Below are 13645 nucleotides of genomic sequence, written 5' to 3' on the forward strand. Positions count from 1 at the left end.
ACTTTGTAATATATAAATCTTGAATTAGAACTTATAAAATTTATTAAAAGTTTATTTCTATTATTACTTGTTTTTTTTTTAGTTTTGAATGTCAATTTGTTTTGTGTTTTGAAGTTTAAAAGGTCAAAGTATATATATATATATATATATAAGGAAATCGATTGTAATATTAATCGAAATAGTAGATTAGAAGATGCTTATGAAGAGATATAGATTTATTGATTTTACAATTTTATAATAAAAAGATAGCCCATAAATATTAAATAAAGTGCGTTCTATTTATGTGCCTTCAATTCATTCTAATTACATTGATGAAAATCTCGTAAATTAATAATAAATTTATTATTTTAAACAATAATGTCGGATAATGAAATAGACAATACATTTAATAAAAAAAATACTAATGATCAATCTTCGGAGGAATTTCGGAAACCTTTACCTGAACTAACTACTGAAGGTAAAACAGTAACAATTTTTTTAATTCAAATTTAAGAAAAAAGAGAATTTCAGAAAAAATAATCTCAAGTAATAATAATAGTAGTTGTAATAGTAATAATAATAATAATAATAATAATAATAATAATAATAATAAATTTATAGAAGTGTTGGAAACATATTTAAAAAAATAAAAATGATGTCCTTTGACAGGTGATATCCTTGAAGTTAAGGCATTAAAAAAACAATTAGAAAAAGAAATAATCGAACAATCATCGGCGACAACCGGATTGAACAAACAATTGGATTATTGTAGACATGTTTTGAATTCATCTTCAATTTCAATAAAAAACAAATATACGAACATTAATTTGAGAAATGATTTATACAGATTTGCTGGAATTTACTGTGTCAAATCTGATAAGCCAATTGTGATAGAATTCTCAGCAGGAGATAAAGTGACGAGTAATTCTTTATTTTCCATAGAAATTTTGCAAATTGATAATCAATATAAATTAGGAAAATGGGTGATGCCTTTGTCGATCGATTTGAATGATATTTTATCAAAATATCCATTGGATAATCCGAATAATTTGAAATCATTTTTAAAATGTTGCAAACATTACATCGATTGTTATATTTATCGTCGAAAACAATACTATGATTTAAAGGTTATGTATAATCGAAACATTTTTTTTTTTTAATTTATTTAATCAATAATTATGAAAGTAACAATGGGTCTTTGTGTTTAGAATTTTCTCGGAGATGTAATAAACTGTTCCATAGACACCTGTCTTGGATACACACGAATTCACTTACATATGTCAGAATTACAATTGATCGAACTTAGTGAAACATATAACGTTACTCTGTTTATGGCCTATAAATTTAATGAAACATTTCCATATGTAATAAGCACTGAACAAAGGGACGATAAACCTTTGTCGGAAGAAATTATTCGAAACTTAAATAAATATTTTAAACCATTAAAAAAGCTTAACTTAAGAGATGCATTTGAAAAAATGATTAATAATAATCGCTATTTTCATTGGCCGAAAATATTTAAGGATCCTGATAACAATAATATGCCATCGATGGTACATATATACACATATATATATATTTATTTATTCATTTGTTTATTTTATTTCATATTGTAGATTTTTTGCGAACGTTTTCATTACGTTAAAATATAATTAAACATTCATATATGTTTATTTATTTATTTAATTAAAATTAAAACAAAAATTGTATGCTATATAAATTATTATCAATATTGTTATTATTATTATTATGTATTTATTTTTATTTTTATTTTTTTTATATAACTATTGGATATACAGTCTCTACAAGATGAAGACAGTACATTGAGAAAAACAAAACGAGATTATCAAAAGAAAAAAAAGAAAATAAATTCGGAAAGCAATCTCGAAAACGATTTAACCGATTCAGAAATCGAAAATAGTGATAAATGCTCGTCGAATTTGGAGGAGTATGAGGAACGATCAAAATTGAATGATAAAAAAAATAAAAATGTCGAAGAAAATTTAAATTCAACTGAAATGCTGAAAAACATTGGAAAAAAGAAAAGAAACAAAAATACGAAGAAAGAGGACAAAAAGTTGGCTGCGATGAAAACGACACAAAAGCCAGATGCAAATGAGGAAAAATTAGAAACGATTTTAGATTTCGATAAACTCAATCTTTTTAACAATTCGAAAAAGAAATTTGTTGATAGAAAAAATACGCCTAAAAGATCCGCCAAGTGTATCGAGGATGGCGAAAAAATTGAAAACAGACCAAAACGTCAATCGATCTCCAGACAAACGAAATTACTCGCGAAAGAATTAAATAGCAGTTTAAATATTACTGAGAAGGATGACAAAGCGGACAAAAAAATTTCAGTCAGTAAAAACAAATTAAAAAAAGATTTGAACAAACCATCTGTAAAATCTGTCACAGATACTCCAACAGAGGGTAAAAAAAATCTTAATGAAAAAAATATAAGTAGATCTTCGTCGATAACAAAATGTTCAGACGAAAATTTGTTCAAAGATAATATTAAAAAAACTGATAAAAGTAAAACAACTGATATTAAGAATAAAACAGCTTCGTACAATGTAAACACATCTAATAAGAAAATGATACTTTCTATGAAGTCAATAACAGAATCTATTGTACCGATAGAAGATAAAGAACCTCCGATGGTAACAACGGAAATTAATCTTGATAAAATCTTAAGTAGCACACCGATTTCAGGCAACGTACAAACAAAATTATACAATACACATTGTTCAGAGATTAGTGAGATTGTAACCTTCCCAACGAAAATAAAATCAAAGGAAACAATGACAAATATTTCGAAAGAAAATGATAATAATTCTTCGAACACCGATGATAACGAAGATGAACAATTTAATGAAGTACAAACAAAGGAATTATTGGAAGATATTGAACTGGCACATAAGACATTAAAAAAGAAAGACGAGAAAACACATAATATTCGTATGAAAAAAAATAAACAAAAAGATGTTAAACAAACGAATAGAAAAAAAAAAAAATAAGGAAATGATCATGTGACCATTTGATCTTTTTTTTTATGTGATTATTCAACGAAATCGAGTTAATTTATGACGTTCATTTTTATTAACACAATTGCATTCAATGTAAATATATATTTATGTATGTATGTATATATTTTGAACATCTTATGAATTTGTAAAAATTGAAGCTCTAGGTTTGCTTCTTTGTTTAAAACGCTTCAAAAAATTCAAGAATTTTGTTCTCCGTAATATTTGTTTTTGAATAATTGAATCATTCTTTATAGCTAAATCGAGAAAAACTTGGTCCATCGATGATTGATGTATAGTAAAATCTGTTATCCACGGATATCTTCGTCTTAGTTGTTCTAATATGTCGAACACATTGCTGTGTGAAATATTACTTTCTAATTCATACTCGATAATTCCCTAAAAGAGTTAATAAAAAAAAAAAAGGAACCATAATTCTCAATTTGAAAACTTAATGACTGTCAATAATAGTATATTTTATAAAACAAATAAATTCTAAATTATTTACCAAATGAAAATCTTTTAAATTAATACCAGGAAATGCCTCGTTCATGACATTGTTAATTATTACTAAATGCTGATGATCCTGAAATACTGGCGTCACACTAATGGTTAGAAAGAAATTATTATCATGTTTTCTTTTTAAATTTTCACAGGAATCAATTACTACAAATCGTCCGTCCACTAAGATTCCAACACGAATACACATTGCCTCAGCTTCTTGCATACTAAATTTATTTATTTATTTATTTATATTCACTTCATTTAACTATTGATAATTTCTTTTTTTTTTTTTTTTTTTTTTTTTTTAATAACAGATAAAAATATAAATACTTGTGCGTGATAATTAACAATGATCTTCCCATCTCTCGAATCTGATACAATACATCACATATAGCTTCTCTAGCAATTACGTCAATTCCCGTGGATGGTTCATCTAGCAGTATCAATGGCAAATCACCAATCAAACTCTGAAGAATAGAAATCTTCCTTTGTATACCCCAGGAACAATTTCTAATTTTCATATTTTCAAATCCCAAAAGATCTGCAAGTTAATTTCGTTTTGGCGATAATTTTAATTTATATATATATATATATATATATATATATATATATATATATATGTGTGTAAAGAAAGTATACTTTCTTAAGTTAGATTTGCCGCGCTTCTCATGTCCCGCTCTTCTATTGTCTTTTGTTATCTACAAGTCGAGCAGTTAAGATTTGGAAGAGAAACGAGCATTAGGAAATAGAACGTAGACGAGAGAATAGTACGATAGGTTACAAAGAAATTTTATAAAAGATAATATATTAAATAAAATTTAAGTAATGTGAATAATAAACGTGAATTGTCGTTTCTTTGTTCACAGGTAAGACTGTAAATAGTAAATAATTATTAATTAACGAATAAAGATTTATTCCTTTGTTCACAAAGAAACGTATTTTCGTTTATCATCTCACATAATAGATCCCCGAGATATTATGAAACGACAATTTTTGGTTTATAATGGAAAGAAAACTACAATTCGCATTTAAATGTGTGGCATCGCCGAGAGCGACAGAAAGACAAACGTGATTGCCATAATCTCTATCACAAGTGAGGACAATGAAAAATATATGTTGCCAGAGAATGAAAAGTTTGCAAGTGACCACAGCGAACTAACAAAAACAGAAAGCTATAAGAGAATGAAAAAAAGTTTCAAAGAGGCCAAGAAAGGAAAATATGGATTAAATGCACACAGGAAATATACAATACGTATTTTGATGAAAATGGCAATTTAATGTTTAATGATCTATATTTAGAAGAAATAGTAGGAACAAATACAATAGAACCCACACAGAAGAAAAAATACCAAATAGATTTAAAGGGTATATCGGAAAAATTCATGATCGAAAAATTTGTATGTAAACAATCATTTGCAGACAAGGGATGGAGTACAAGTATATACGCTATATCCTACAGATATAAAGGAGGTTCACTAATGGAATATGCTATGAGGAAAGAAAAACTACTACTGGATATGGACAACAATATCGGTACAAAGACTCTGATAATGCTTATAGCAGCAGGATTACCAGAATTGATAAGAGATAAAATACAATTGACAACAGAGAAAATAGTCGAAACTCAACAGAATTACTACAAGAAATAAAAAAATGTGAAAATCTAGTAAGAACAATTTAAAAAAAAAGAAAGAGGAAAGACAAGATAATAAGAAGAAATTTGAAGAAAAGGAAACATGTAAGAATTGTGAAAAACTAAACAAAGGCATTAGATATCATTCAGAGGACTCCTGTTGGTTTAAATAGGAAAATAGAAAGAAAGCCAGAATAAATGGAAGCAATTCAATGATAGAAGTGGACCTATGCAAGGAACAAAAAAACGAATAACCACACCGTTGATCAAAGTAAAGATAGTATTAGAAGAGAAGTTAGACATAAACGGAACATATGACCCAGGTTCCCAAGTCTCTCTAATAAATTCGAGACTAATCAAAATAAAAAAAAAAGAGAAAAGATAAAAATAAAATATTTTTAAAGACGGTCAATGGTGTGACACAAACAAAAAGTTTAGTAACCATTAAAGTAAAAATTTTCGATAAAGAGGAATATGTTGATGTATTTATTGTAGAAAGAAATAACTTTGAAGATTTCATTATTGGGTTAGATATGATAAAGAAATTCAAACTAACTCAGGATGAAAATTTACAGATATCTCAAAATACATATATAAACATACGAAAAACATACAAGATTGAAAAAACGCTGTTATATATGTATATACAATAAGGGAAATAAGTATTCGTACAATAGAAATGTATTTCCGTATTTCTACTATAAGAATTCGCCATGCTATATATTATATAGCATATTTTTTACGCATCGAGGATATACGAAGCAAAATTTGTATAACTTTTTATTTTTTATATGATTTGTAATTTCGCGCCTGATGATAGGCAACTTTCCATACATCATCAATAACATTGTGACTAATATTCGTCAGTAAAAAAATATTTTAATGATTCTTGTCGATACGTATTGCCGATATAGTACCTTGTTAATTAAATAAATAAATTATATATACTATAATAATTATAAAATTAAATAGCATACATAATATACACATATAACATTATAATTTAATATATGTATATTAAAAAATGAACTAGAAATTGTATTACCTAATAAATCTATCCATTTATTGACTTCATCGATTAAATTTTCAGAAGGTATACCACGAAGAGCTGCATATAATATCAAATGTTGCCTTCCTGTCATGAAATCGTTCAAACCATTGACTTGCGGACAATATCCTATCATACCTATGAACTTTGAAATGATTCTTTTATATTATTGAAATATCTATATTGTTATACTAGAAATATAGAGACCGTTAACTTATTCGTTAGAGGATAGTTATCGTTAGAGAATAGTTATCGTTAGACGATAGATATCGTTAACTTATAAGTATAGGTAAAAAGTAAACAATTTTTTGTCATATATCTATCAATACCTAATTTGAGATTAGAATTTAGATTCTTACCATTTCTAAATTCTTTAGAAATTCATATTCATATATAACAGCTTTTCCAACAGACATTCTTGTTTGTCCAATTAACATTTTAAAAATTGTTGATTTTCCAGAACCATTAAGTCCCAAAAGACCAAAACAATCTCGTTGATATACCTAACAGAATATTATTATGCTTTTTTATTAGTTTAAATTATTCTAATCTTTTCTAATGCTTACGTTGAAATTGGCGTTTTGAACAATTTTAGCTTTGCCGTATATTTTTGTCAAATTTTTAGCTGCTAACACAACGTGTTTAGGAAGACATTGATTTTCTTTGTAAACTGAAAGTATTATATATATATATTATATGTGTGTGTGTGTGTCTGTCTCTATGTGTGTGTGCGCATATGTATGTGTATTTATGCTATGTGTATCTATGTACATGTTTAAATCATTATCATATTATGTTAACAATTAAAAACATAATTACATTTCATGTGTTCTTCTACTTGTTTCTTTTCATTGATTACGGTTAATTCCAATGTATTATTATTGTTTTCATATGATACGATAGGCCTGTACCACTTTAAACGATTCGCTTCTTCGAAAATTTGTAATATTAAATGTAAAGCGATTGTCATCGATAACATGATTATTAAATCGTCAAACACTGAATGGAAAAAATCTTGACCAGACTGTCTAGTTAACATGGTATTTAACGATTTAAAACACATTTTTTCACCACAGTTTTCTAAAAACATCCGCAAAACATTACCAAATTTTGATTAAACTTCGTAAAAATAATTATAATATTTCAGTACTCACGACAACATGGGTTTTCGATACTAATTTCAGTGTCACAAGTATTTTTACTACACTTTTTGTTGTATAAATTCAATATAAGATAATTACTTAGAGCACATGCTAGATTGTAAGATGGAATAATATGCAAAAATAATTCGAATAAATATCGTCCATAATGATCAAATGTATAAAATATGGGAAATATAAAAAATCCATTTAATAATAATACTATAATAAAAATTAATAAATTATTAAGAAATATAATATAAATTATTTTGAATAATATAAATAATAGTGATCACTTACTCACAAAAATGTTTATTAATATTACAATTAAATAAACATTTTGTTGTTTCTTCGTGAATAATTGTATACAATAGTTGAATGGAATCGCACAGGCACCGTAGAACAAAAAAATATAAAGTACTTGAACTGAAATATATTATTAAATTGAAATATTTGAACGAAAATTAAAGAAATTATATTAATAAAATATAATATAAAATATTTATTTATAATTATAATTATATTACCAATGTCAGTGACCAGAAATATTTCTTCATTATATGTAACAAGGAAGAATGCTGCAAGAATTAATACTGTAATTATATATATCAAAAGATCTATGATATAGATAGGTATCCAATACATCAAAGTCGATACGCCTACTGTATTGATTTGCAACATTTTTGATAATGAATTTAATTCTTTTATCCCTAAGTCGATCGTAGGTAAGAGAAGAAATAGAGTTCCGATAATTGCAGCGTTCTGCCAGTTTCTTATGTTTCGAGAATGTACAAATTGATGCTGCCACTAAATAAAATTAATATAATTAATTTTTGTTATATATATATATATATATATTTATATAAACTATAAATATGTGTTATAATTATTATTATTAGTAGTAGTAGTAATAGATTTAATTATTAATTTTAAACCTGGTGCAATACTTTGTGTATAGTCGATAACATTATTTGCAACAAATTTTTACCAGTAAAACATCTTTTTTTAACTTTCTATTGATAATATTTACCGATAATTTACATTGCCACTAAGTATCATCGATAATGCTATTTTATCGATAAAGATGTTCAACATATTAAGTGTCGGTAAAATAAATGTATTACTAACTTGCCTATCATCAGGAGTTAAAACAATTATATTTTAAATCATACTTGTAAATATTATTTCTTTTTATTATTATAAAGTATTATTTATATTTTAATTTTAAACTTAATATATATATATTTTTTTTTTTTTTGATAAACAATTTAACTGTTATTTTGGACAATAGTATAATTTTTGAAAAAGTACAGTTAAATCTCGTTTCTTACTTTCTTTGGATGGATCAAAGGATGATTCTTTAATTCAATATTACATTTATTAGAACCACAATAATGACGTAGTATCGCATTGTTTAATAAATTTAACGCAACAGGTCCACTATGTACGAAAGTTGAAGAATACATAAGATCAATAGATCCATCGGATTGTATATCGACAGACATTAAACAACGATCTTTGAACTGTTAATAATATATCAAATGTTACATTTCTTTTTACATCATCATATTAATATTTAAATGATAGAAAATAATTGTAATTTAGTACGAACTTTTATAGAGTGAAGATTCGGATTAGTCATGATCTCTGATGCTGGGATGGTTCTCAACACGTGATATGTTCCTTTCTCGTTATATGAACGACTAGTTTTGTAAAGAGTAACAAGAAATTTGTTAGCAAGTGTACTGTCGGCTGCATAATATAATGTTTTAAAATTACTATCGACATAGTCCTTTAAACTCATCGTTTTTTCCCTATTGATTCATCAAGAAATTAATCTGTAGAAATACTGTTTATTTTATCATTTTGATTATTTAGTAAATTACTTACGTTGTATCAAAAATTGTACAATTACTAAGCTCGTTGATCATCGTAGCTAATATTAACGTGATTGTAGCCAAACTTATCTATATATAAATAATAAAAGTTAAAATCTTCTAAACTTATTAAAATGATAGACATGTGAAACTTACAGATAATAGATACAATTTCCAAGATGAAGTAACATGTAAAAATTTCTTAAAAAACATAGCAAAAATTTGTTGATACCATAATACCGTTCCTGAAAGTCGATCCCAAGGTTTGGCTAAAAATTAAAATGTGATCTCATCGTATAAATATTATATGAATTCCTATAAATATTTTACCATTTCGTAAAATATTTTGTCTTCTTTGTTGAACAATGAGTTCATATTCTTTACTAGGATATTTTACACCACGTTCTTTGAATTGACTTGCAAGACTTATTCTAAAAATGACATGTTCAAAGTTTGTAACCTATATATTTTTTGTTATATTTTATTTATTTATTTATTTCTTTTTTGACAAATATTGCAACACACCTTAGAAACTGACCCTCAATACTAGCAGTAGTAAAAGTAACAGAGACTATATTCAGCCTTTGCTTGTTATTGTTAAGATATTGTAATAATTTCGTAAACCTGCTGTTTCTTGGTACATCAAATCTAATTACCAAACCCATTATACCTCGCAAAGTGATTACTTCGGAAGAAAATTTTTGTATTTCTGTTTGCAGAAGGTTTAGGTTATAATTTTCATGTACCACTAAACTTAAAATGTATCCAATCCCTATAAAAATACGATAATTCGATAAAATTGCTCTTGACGTTATCAATCTGAAAAAATATTTATAAAAAGATAATAAATAAAATAATCTATATACCATATCGTCGATTTAAGTACATTTTTGAACCATAACATTCGATTATTCCATTTGTAATAATTGCTATCCTATCCGCTAAAATATCTGTTGCTTCCATAGAATTAGTTGCCATTAATATCGTTTTCGTTCTTTTGATGTCCTACAGTTACCACTATCACGTAATATAAGTGAAAGCCAATCTGTATATAGGATTTGCTTACCGATAGCAAATCCCAAATTTGTCTTCTGTCTTCCGAATCAACTCCATTAGCTGGCTCATCCAATATTAGTATCTTAAATAATATCACAAAATTGATATCAATTAATGTGATTAATACTTTAGAAATTAATCATTAATTTCTTTTTCCTGAATACTTGAGACTCTCCAATTAAGGCCATTCCCAGACAAATACGTCTTTGCATGCCATTAGATAAATCTTTTAATTTTTTATTCTTCACAGACTCTAATCTAAGCTTTTTTAATAATTCCAACGCATTGGCATAAGCATCTTTATATGTCATTCCTTTCATCTGTTCAAAATTAATTAAAATATTAATTCTTAGAAAGAAAATATGATTAATACAGATATATACAAAATATATTTACCATTCCAAATATGTAGAGATGCTCAACAGTTGTCATATAATTGACTAAAATATTCTCTTGAGGGCAGTAACCAAAGAAATTAGTGATATTTATATCCTCATTGAAATCTCTTCCTTGCACATAAATACCACCACCCGTAAGACTATATATTCCTATATGTATTAAATAGAGTATATACTCTGTAGGATCAAGGTTTTATTAGCTAAATATTTATAAACTATTACCTGTTATAAGTTTTAATAGAGTGCTCTTTCCAGAACCATTGTTTCCAAGTATTACACTGAATTCATTTTGATAAAAGTCAATGGTAACTTCGTTCAGAATTGTAGAACTATTGCCAAATGTACCGAATTTTTTAGTGGCACATCGTACTAAGATTGATAACTATTTTAATACGAGAAAACTTTAGTTATGACAAGGAATTTTTCTAAATATTTTTATATCATATTGTATGCTTTATAAATACCTTTATGAAGGATGGGATTCTTTCCACAGCTGACCAATTTGTGGAACCTCGTAATTTATACTTGTAATATATATTTTTTGGATGAGCTCTCTAATGTGACAAAATTATACATTAAATTAATAATGAGTAAACAAATAGTGTTATGAAGTTTCAGATAATGTATATAATTTGTTCTACCTTACATAAAAAGTACCATGGTTTAGCACTCCAATATTGACCAGGATTAATGTTATCTAAATATATTGTAAGAGATAACCAAAAAATAATATGCAGAATCCAAGATATCAAAACTATATTAATAGATATTTTCTCTTTTATATAAATAATTTCGTATTCATTGTTTGTTGTCTCAGAGATTTCCCTTGTCGATATTGGGGATGATAAATTAATGTATGACTGAGTTCCATTGATAATTAAAAATTCTTTCAATGAATTTAATAAATATTTATCTGATATAGAAGAACAAATAAAATTAACAATATTCTTGAAACTTTAATAAATATTATAATTTCATTTATAATTAAATATTTTTTTTATTATTATATTATTACCAATTTCTGCTCCAGATGCGAATGCCATAATTCCATAAAGTAAACCACTATGTGGTAAAATCAACGATACAATATGCCAGGTCAGAGAAGCTGTTACCAAGAATTGATCCAGAACAATAGTAAAATAAGATAGGAATATCCAAATTGAGAGTGATATCAATATCGCTTTCATTGCTGTTAAGATATTTGATTCTTGTTGATTGATAAATTCTCTTTTAAATGATAATATGACTTACAATATCGAAAGAAAGTTCCAACAGCAAAGACAACTAATGTCGAGAGAATAATATACATGGTAATAAAAAGAAAAATCGTTATTAAATAAGAATTCATGAATATTGGATAGAGTAATATGGTACATGCTATTCCGACTGGCAGACAAGAAATCATCAAATAATTTAACCAACCGAGATACATGACGGTAAATGACATATTTGTTAATCTCATAAGACCCTAAAAAATAAAAGAAAGTTATTCTTTTATAATAATCATTATAAAATTCTCAAAACTCACTCTGAAACCAGTTTCTTTGTCGTGAATCATTTTCTGCAGACTTGCCATTGGTAAAAGAAGAAAAGCTATCACAGTCATGTAATAAATAACATTAATATTCGGATAAACGATACTTTGTATTATAAGAAAATCAATCTTATAATAAGGATAACGAGTTATTGTCAACTATAAAGTAAGAGGTTAGAATGAAACTTTGTTTATCAATTAATTAATAATTGTTATGAACCTAATAAGTCAGAAATATTATAAAAATACATACGTTTTCTCCTATAGGAGAAATTTGTGAATTTTTCCATATATCGATAAAAGAATTTTCAATTGCCATTTGAAATGCCATGAAACCGGTCCAGATGTAAGGATCTAAGTTAAGATAGGTAAAAATAGATTTCTTTTAATGGTTGACCAACAGTACTATCGTAGATCCAATGAACGAAATTTAAAAAAAAAAAAATTGAGATTTCACCTTTATAAGACGGTTCTTCATCGTGCATCATAAGTTTACTTTCGCCGATTTCTGAGGAACGAATTTTGTAATTTAAAGTATTCGGTCGTCCATCTTTGTTTACTTCAAAGATTGCCCATAATGCTTTAGTAGATATATTTTTTGAATAATGCAACATAATAAGACTCTTTTCACTGTCAGCTGGTTGTACTATGAAGAAAAGAATGTAAAATCTAATAGCTTTACGAATAATTTTTAAAATAATAAAATATTCATGTTTATTATTATGATTATTATTCTATATAAAAAGTATACTTTTTATATTGAGTATACGTGAAGAACGTGACATCAAATCGTCGGTAAAATCATTTTGTGGCGCATACCAATATTCTACATCATGTGGTAATTTATCAATTATGTCCTTTTTCGTATACATATCTAATTCCTTCAATGGTATAATAAATAAAAATTTAGTTAATTATAAAAAAAGAAATTATGAGATATATCGAACCTTTATATGAAGAGGTAATGGTTGGAATATCAATCGAATTTGTAAACAAAAAATAATAGGTATTACAATTTCCAAAATGGTGATGATTATGCTATGCTTTCTTATAAGTATATCTTTCCAAAAGAGAATTCTCCATTTTGTAAAAAAATTATTTGGTTTAGACGACCTTAATCTTGTAATCCAACGATTATTCATCATAGCGAGACGAGAAAGAAGCATACGACTTGAAAACTCGATGGATAATATGTTTATTCTACATTGACATTAATCATGGTATATACCATATAAAAAAAATAGAAGACGAACGTAATGAAGGGAACGTTTAACATCAGTTGTTTTGAAATTATCAACGTAACATGCAAAGAATTAAAAACTGATACGTTAAATAAGAGAAAAGAAAACTCATGGTTTCATTAAAAACAGATATCGATTCAATCCCACGTGACGTGAATAATAAGTAAGCTTTGAAATAAATTTTTTTGTAGAAGCTCATTATACAGTATG

At 26.4% G+C, this 13645-nt stretch overlaps 2 protein-coding genes across 2 annotated transcripts; one reads left to right on the top strand and one right to left on the bottom strand.

Annotated features, from left to right (window-relative positions):
- Positions 1-199: 199 nt before the first annotated feature.
- LOC124953346 (protein PFC0760c-like) lies at positions 200-3808 on the top strand. The gene is made up of 4 exons (XM_047504584.1): positions 200-457; positions 649-1106; positions 1188-1532; positions 1779-3808. Exons 1-4 carry the CDS (start codon positions 358-360, stop codon positions 2997-2999), a joined length of 2124 nt encoding a protein of 707 aa, XP_047360540.1. The 5' UTR covers positions 200-357; the 3' UTR covers positions 3000-3808.
- LOC124953345 (phospholipid-transporting ATPase ABCA1-like) lies at positions 3129-13161 on the bottom strand. Its single transcript, XM_047504582.1, has 29 exons — positions 13142-13161; positions 12946-13075; positions 12652-12840; positions 12448-12548; positions 12189-12353; positions 11912-12128; positions 11676-11849; positions 11302-11573; positions 11125-11214; positions 10883-11042; positions 10659-10810; positions 10427-10582; positions 10273-10344; positions 9732-10021; positions 9537-9637; positions 9363-9475; positions 9220-9296; positions 8942-9143; positions 8661-8852; positions 7857-8136; positions 7630-7755; positions 7345-7551; positions 7010-7270; positions 6757-6860; positions 6550-6693; positions 6188-6335; positions 3840-4050; positions 3514-3733; positions 3129-3404 (listed from the first exon to the last, which is right to left on the bottom strand). The coding sequence occupies exons 2-29, from the start codon at positions 13064-13066 to the stop codon at positions 3144-3146; spliced, it is 4806 nt and encodes a 1601-aa protein (XP_047360538.1). The 5' UTR covers positions 13067-13075; positions 13142-13161; the 3' UTR covers positions 3129-3143.
- Positions 13162-13645: the final 484 nt, after the last annotated feature.

This window comes from Vespa velutina, chromosome 12 (assembly GCF_912470025.1).
Source record: "Vespa velutina chromosome 12, iVesVel2.1, whole genome shotgun sequence".
NCBI classification, from domain to species: domain Eukaryota; kingdom Metazoa; phylum Arthropoda; class Insecta; order Hymenoptera; family Vespidae; genus Vespa; species Vespa velutina.

Bases quoted from the DNA above. Each gene is read 5' to 3' on its own strand.
- LOC124953346 (XM_047504584.1), top strand. From the start codon at position 358: ATGTCGGATAATGAAATAGACAATACATTTAATAAAAAAAATACTAAT. The intron at 458-648 runs GTAAAACAGTAA...GTCCTTTGACAG, and splicing joins ACCTGAACTAACTACTGAAG to GTGATATCCTTGAAGTTAAG. The intron at 1,533-1,778 runs GTACATATATAC...TTGGATATACAG, and splicing joins ACAATAATATGCCATCGATG to TCTCTACAAGATGAAGACAG.
- LOC124953345 (XM_047504582.1), bottom strand. From the start codon at position 13,066: ATGTATACGAAAAAGGACATAATTGATAAATTACCACATGATGTAGAA. The intron at 10,345-10,426 runs GTATTCAGGAAA...ATATTATTTAAG, and splicing joins CCTTAATTGGAGAGTCTCAA to ATACTAATATTGGATGAGCC. The intron at 9,144-9,219 runs GTAAGTAATTTA...ATGAATCAATAG, and splicing joins TGTACAATTTTTGATACAAC to GGAAAAAACGATGAGTTTAA.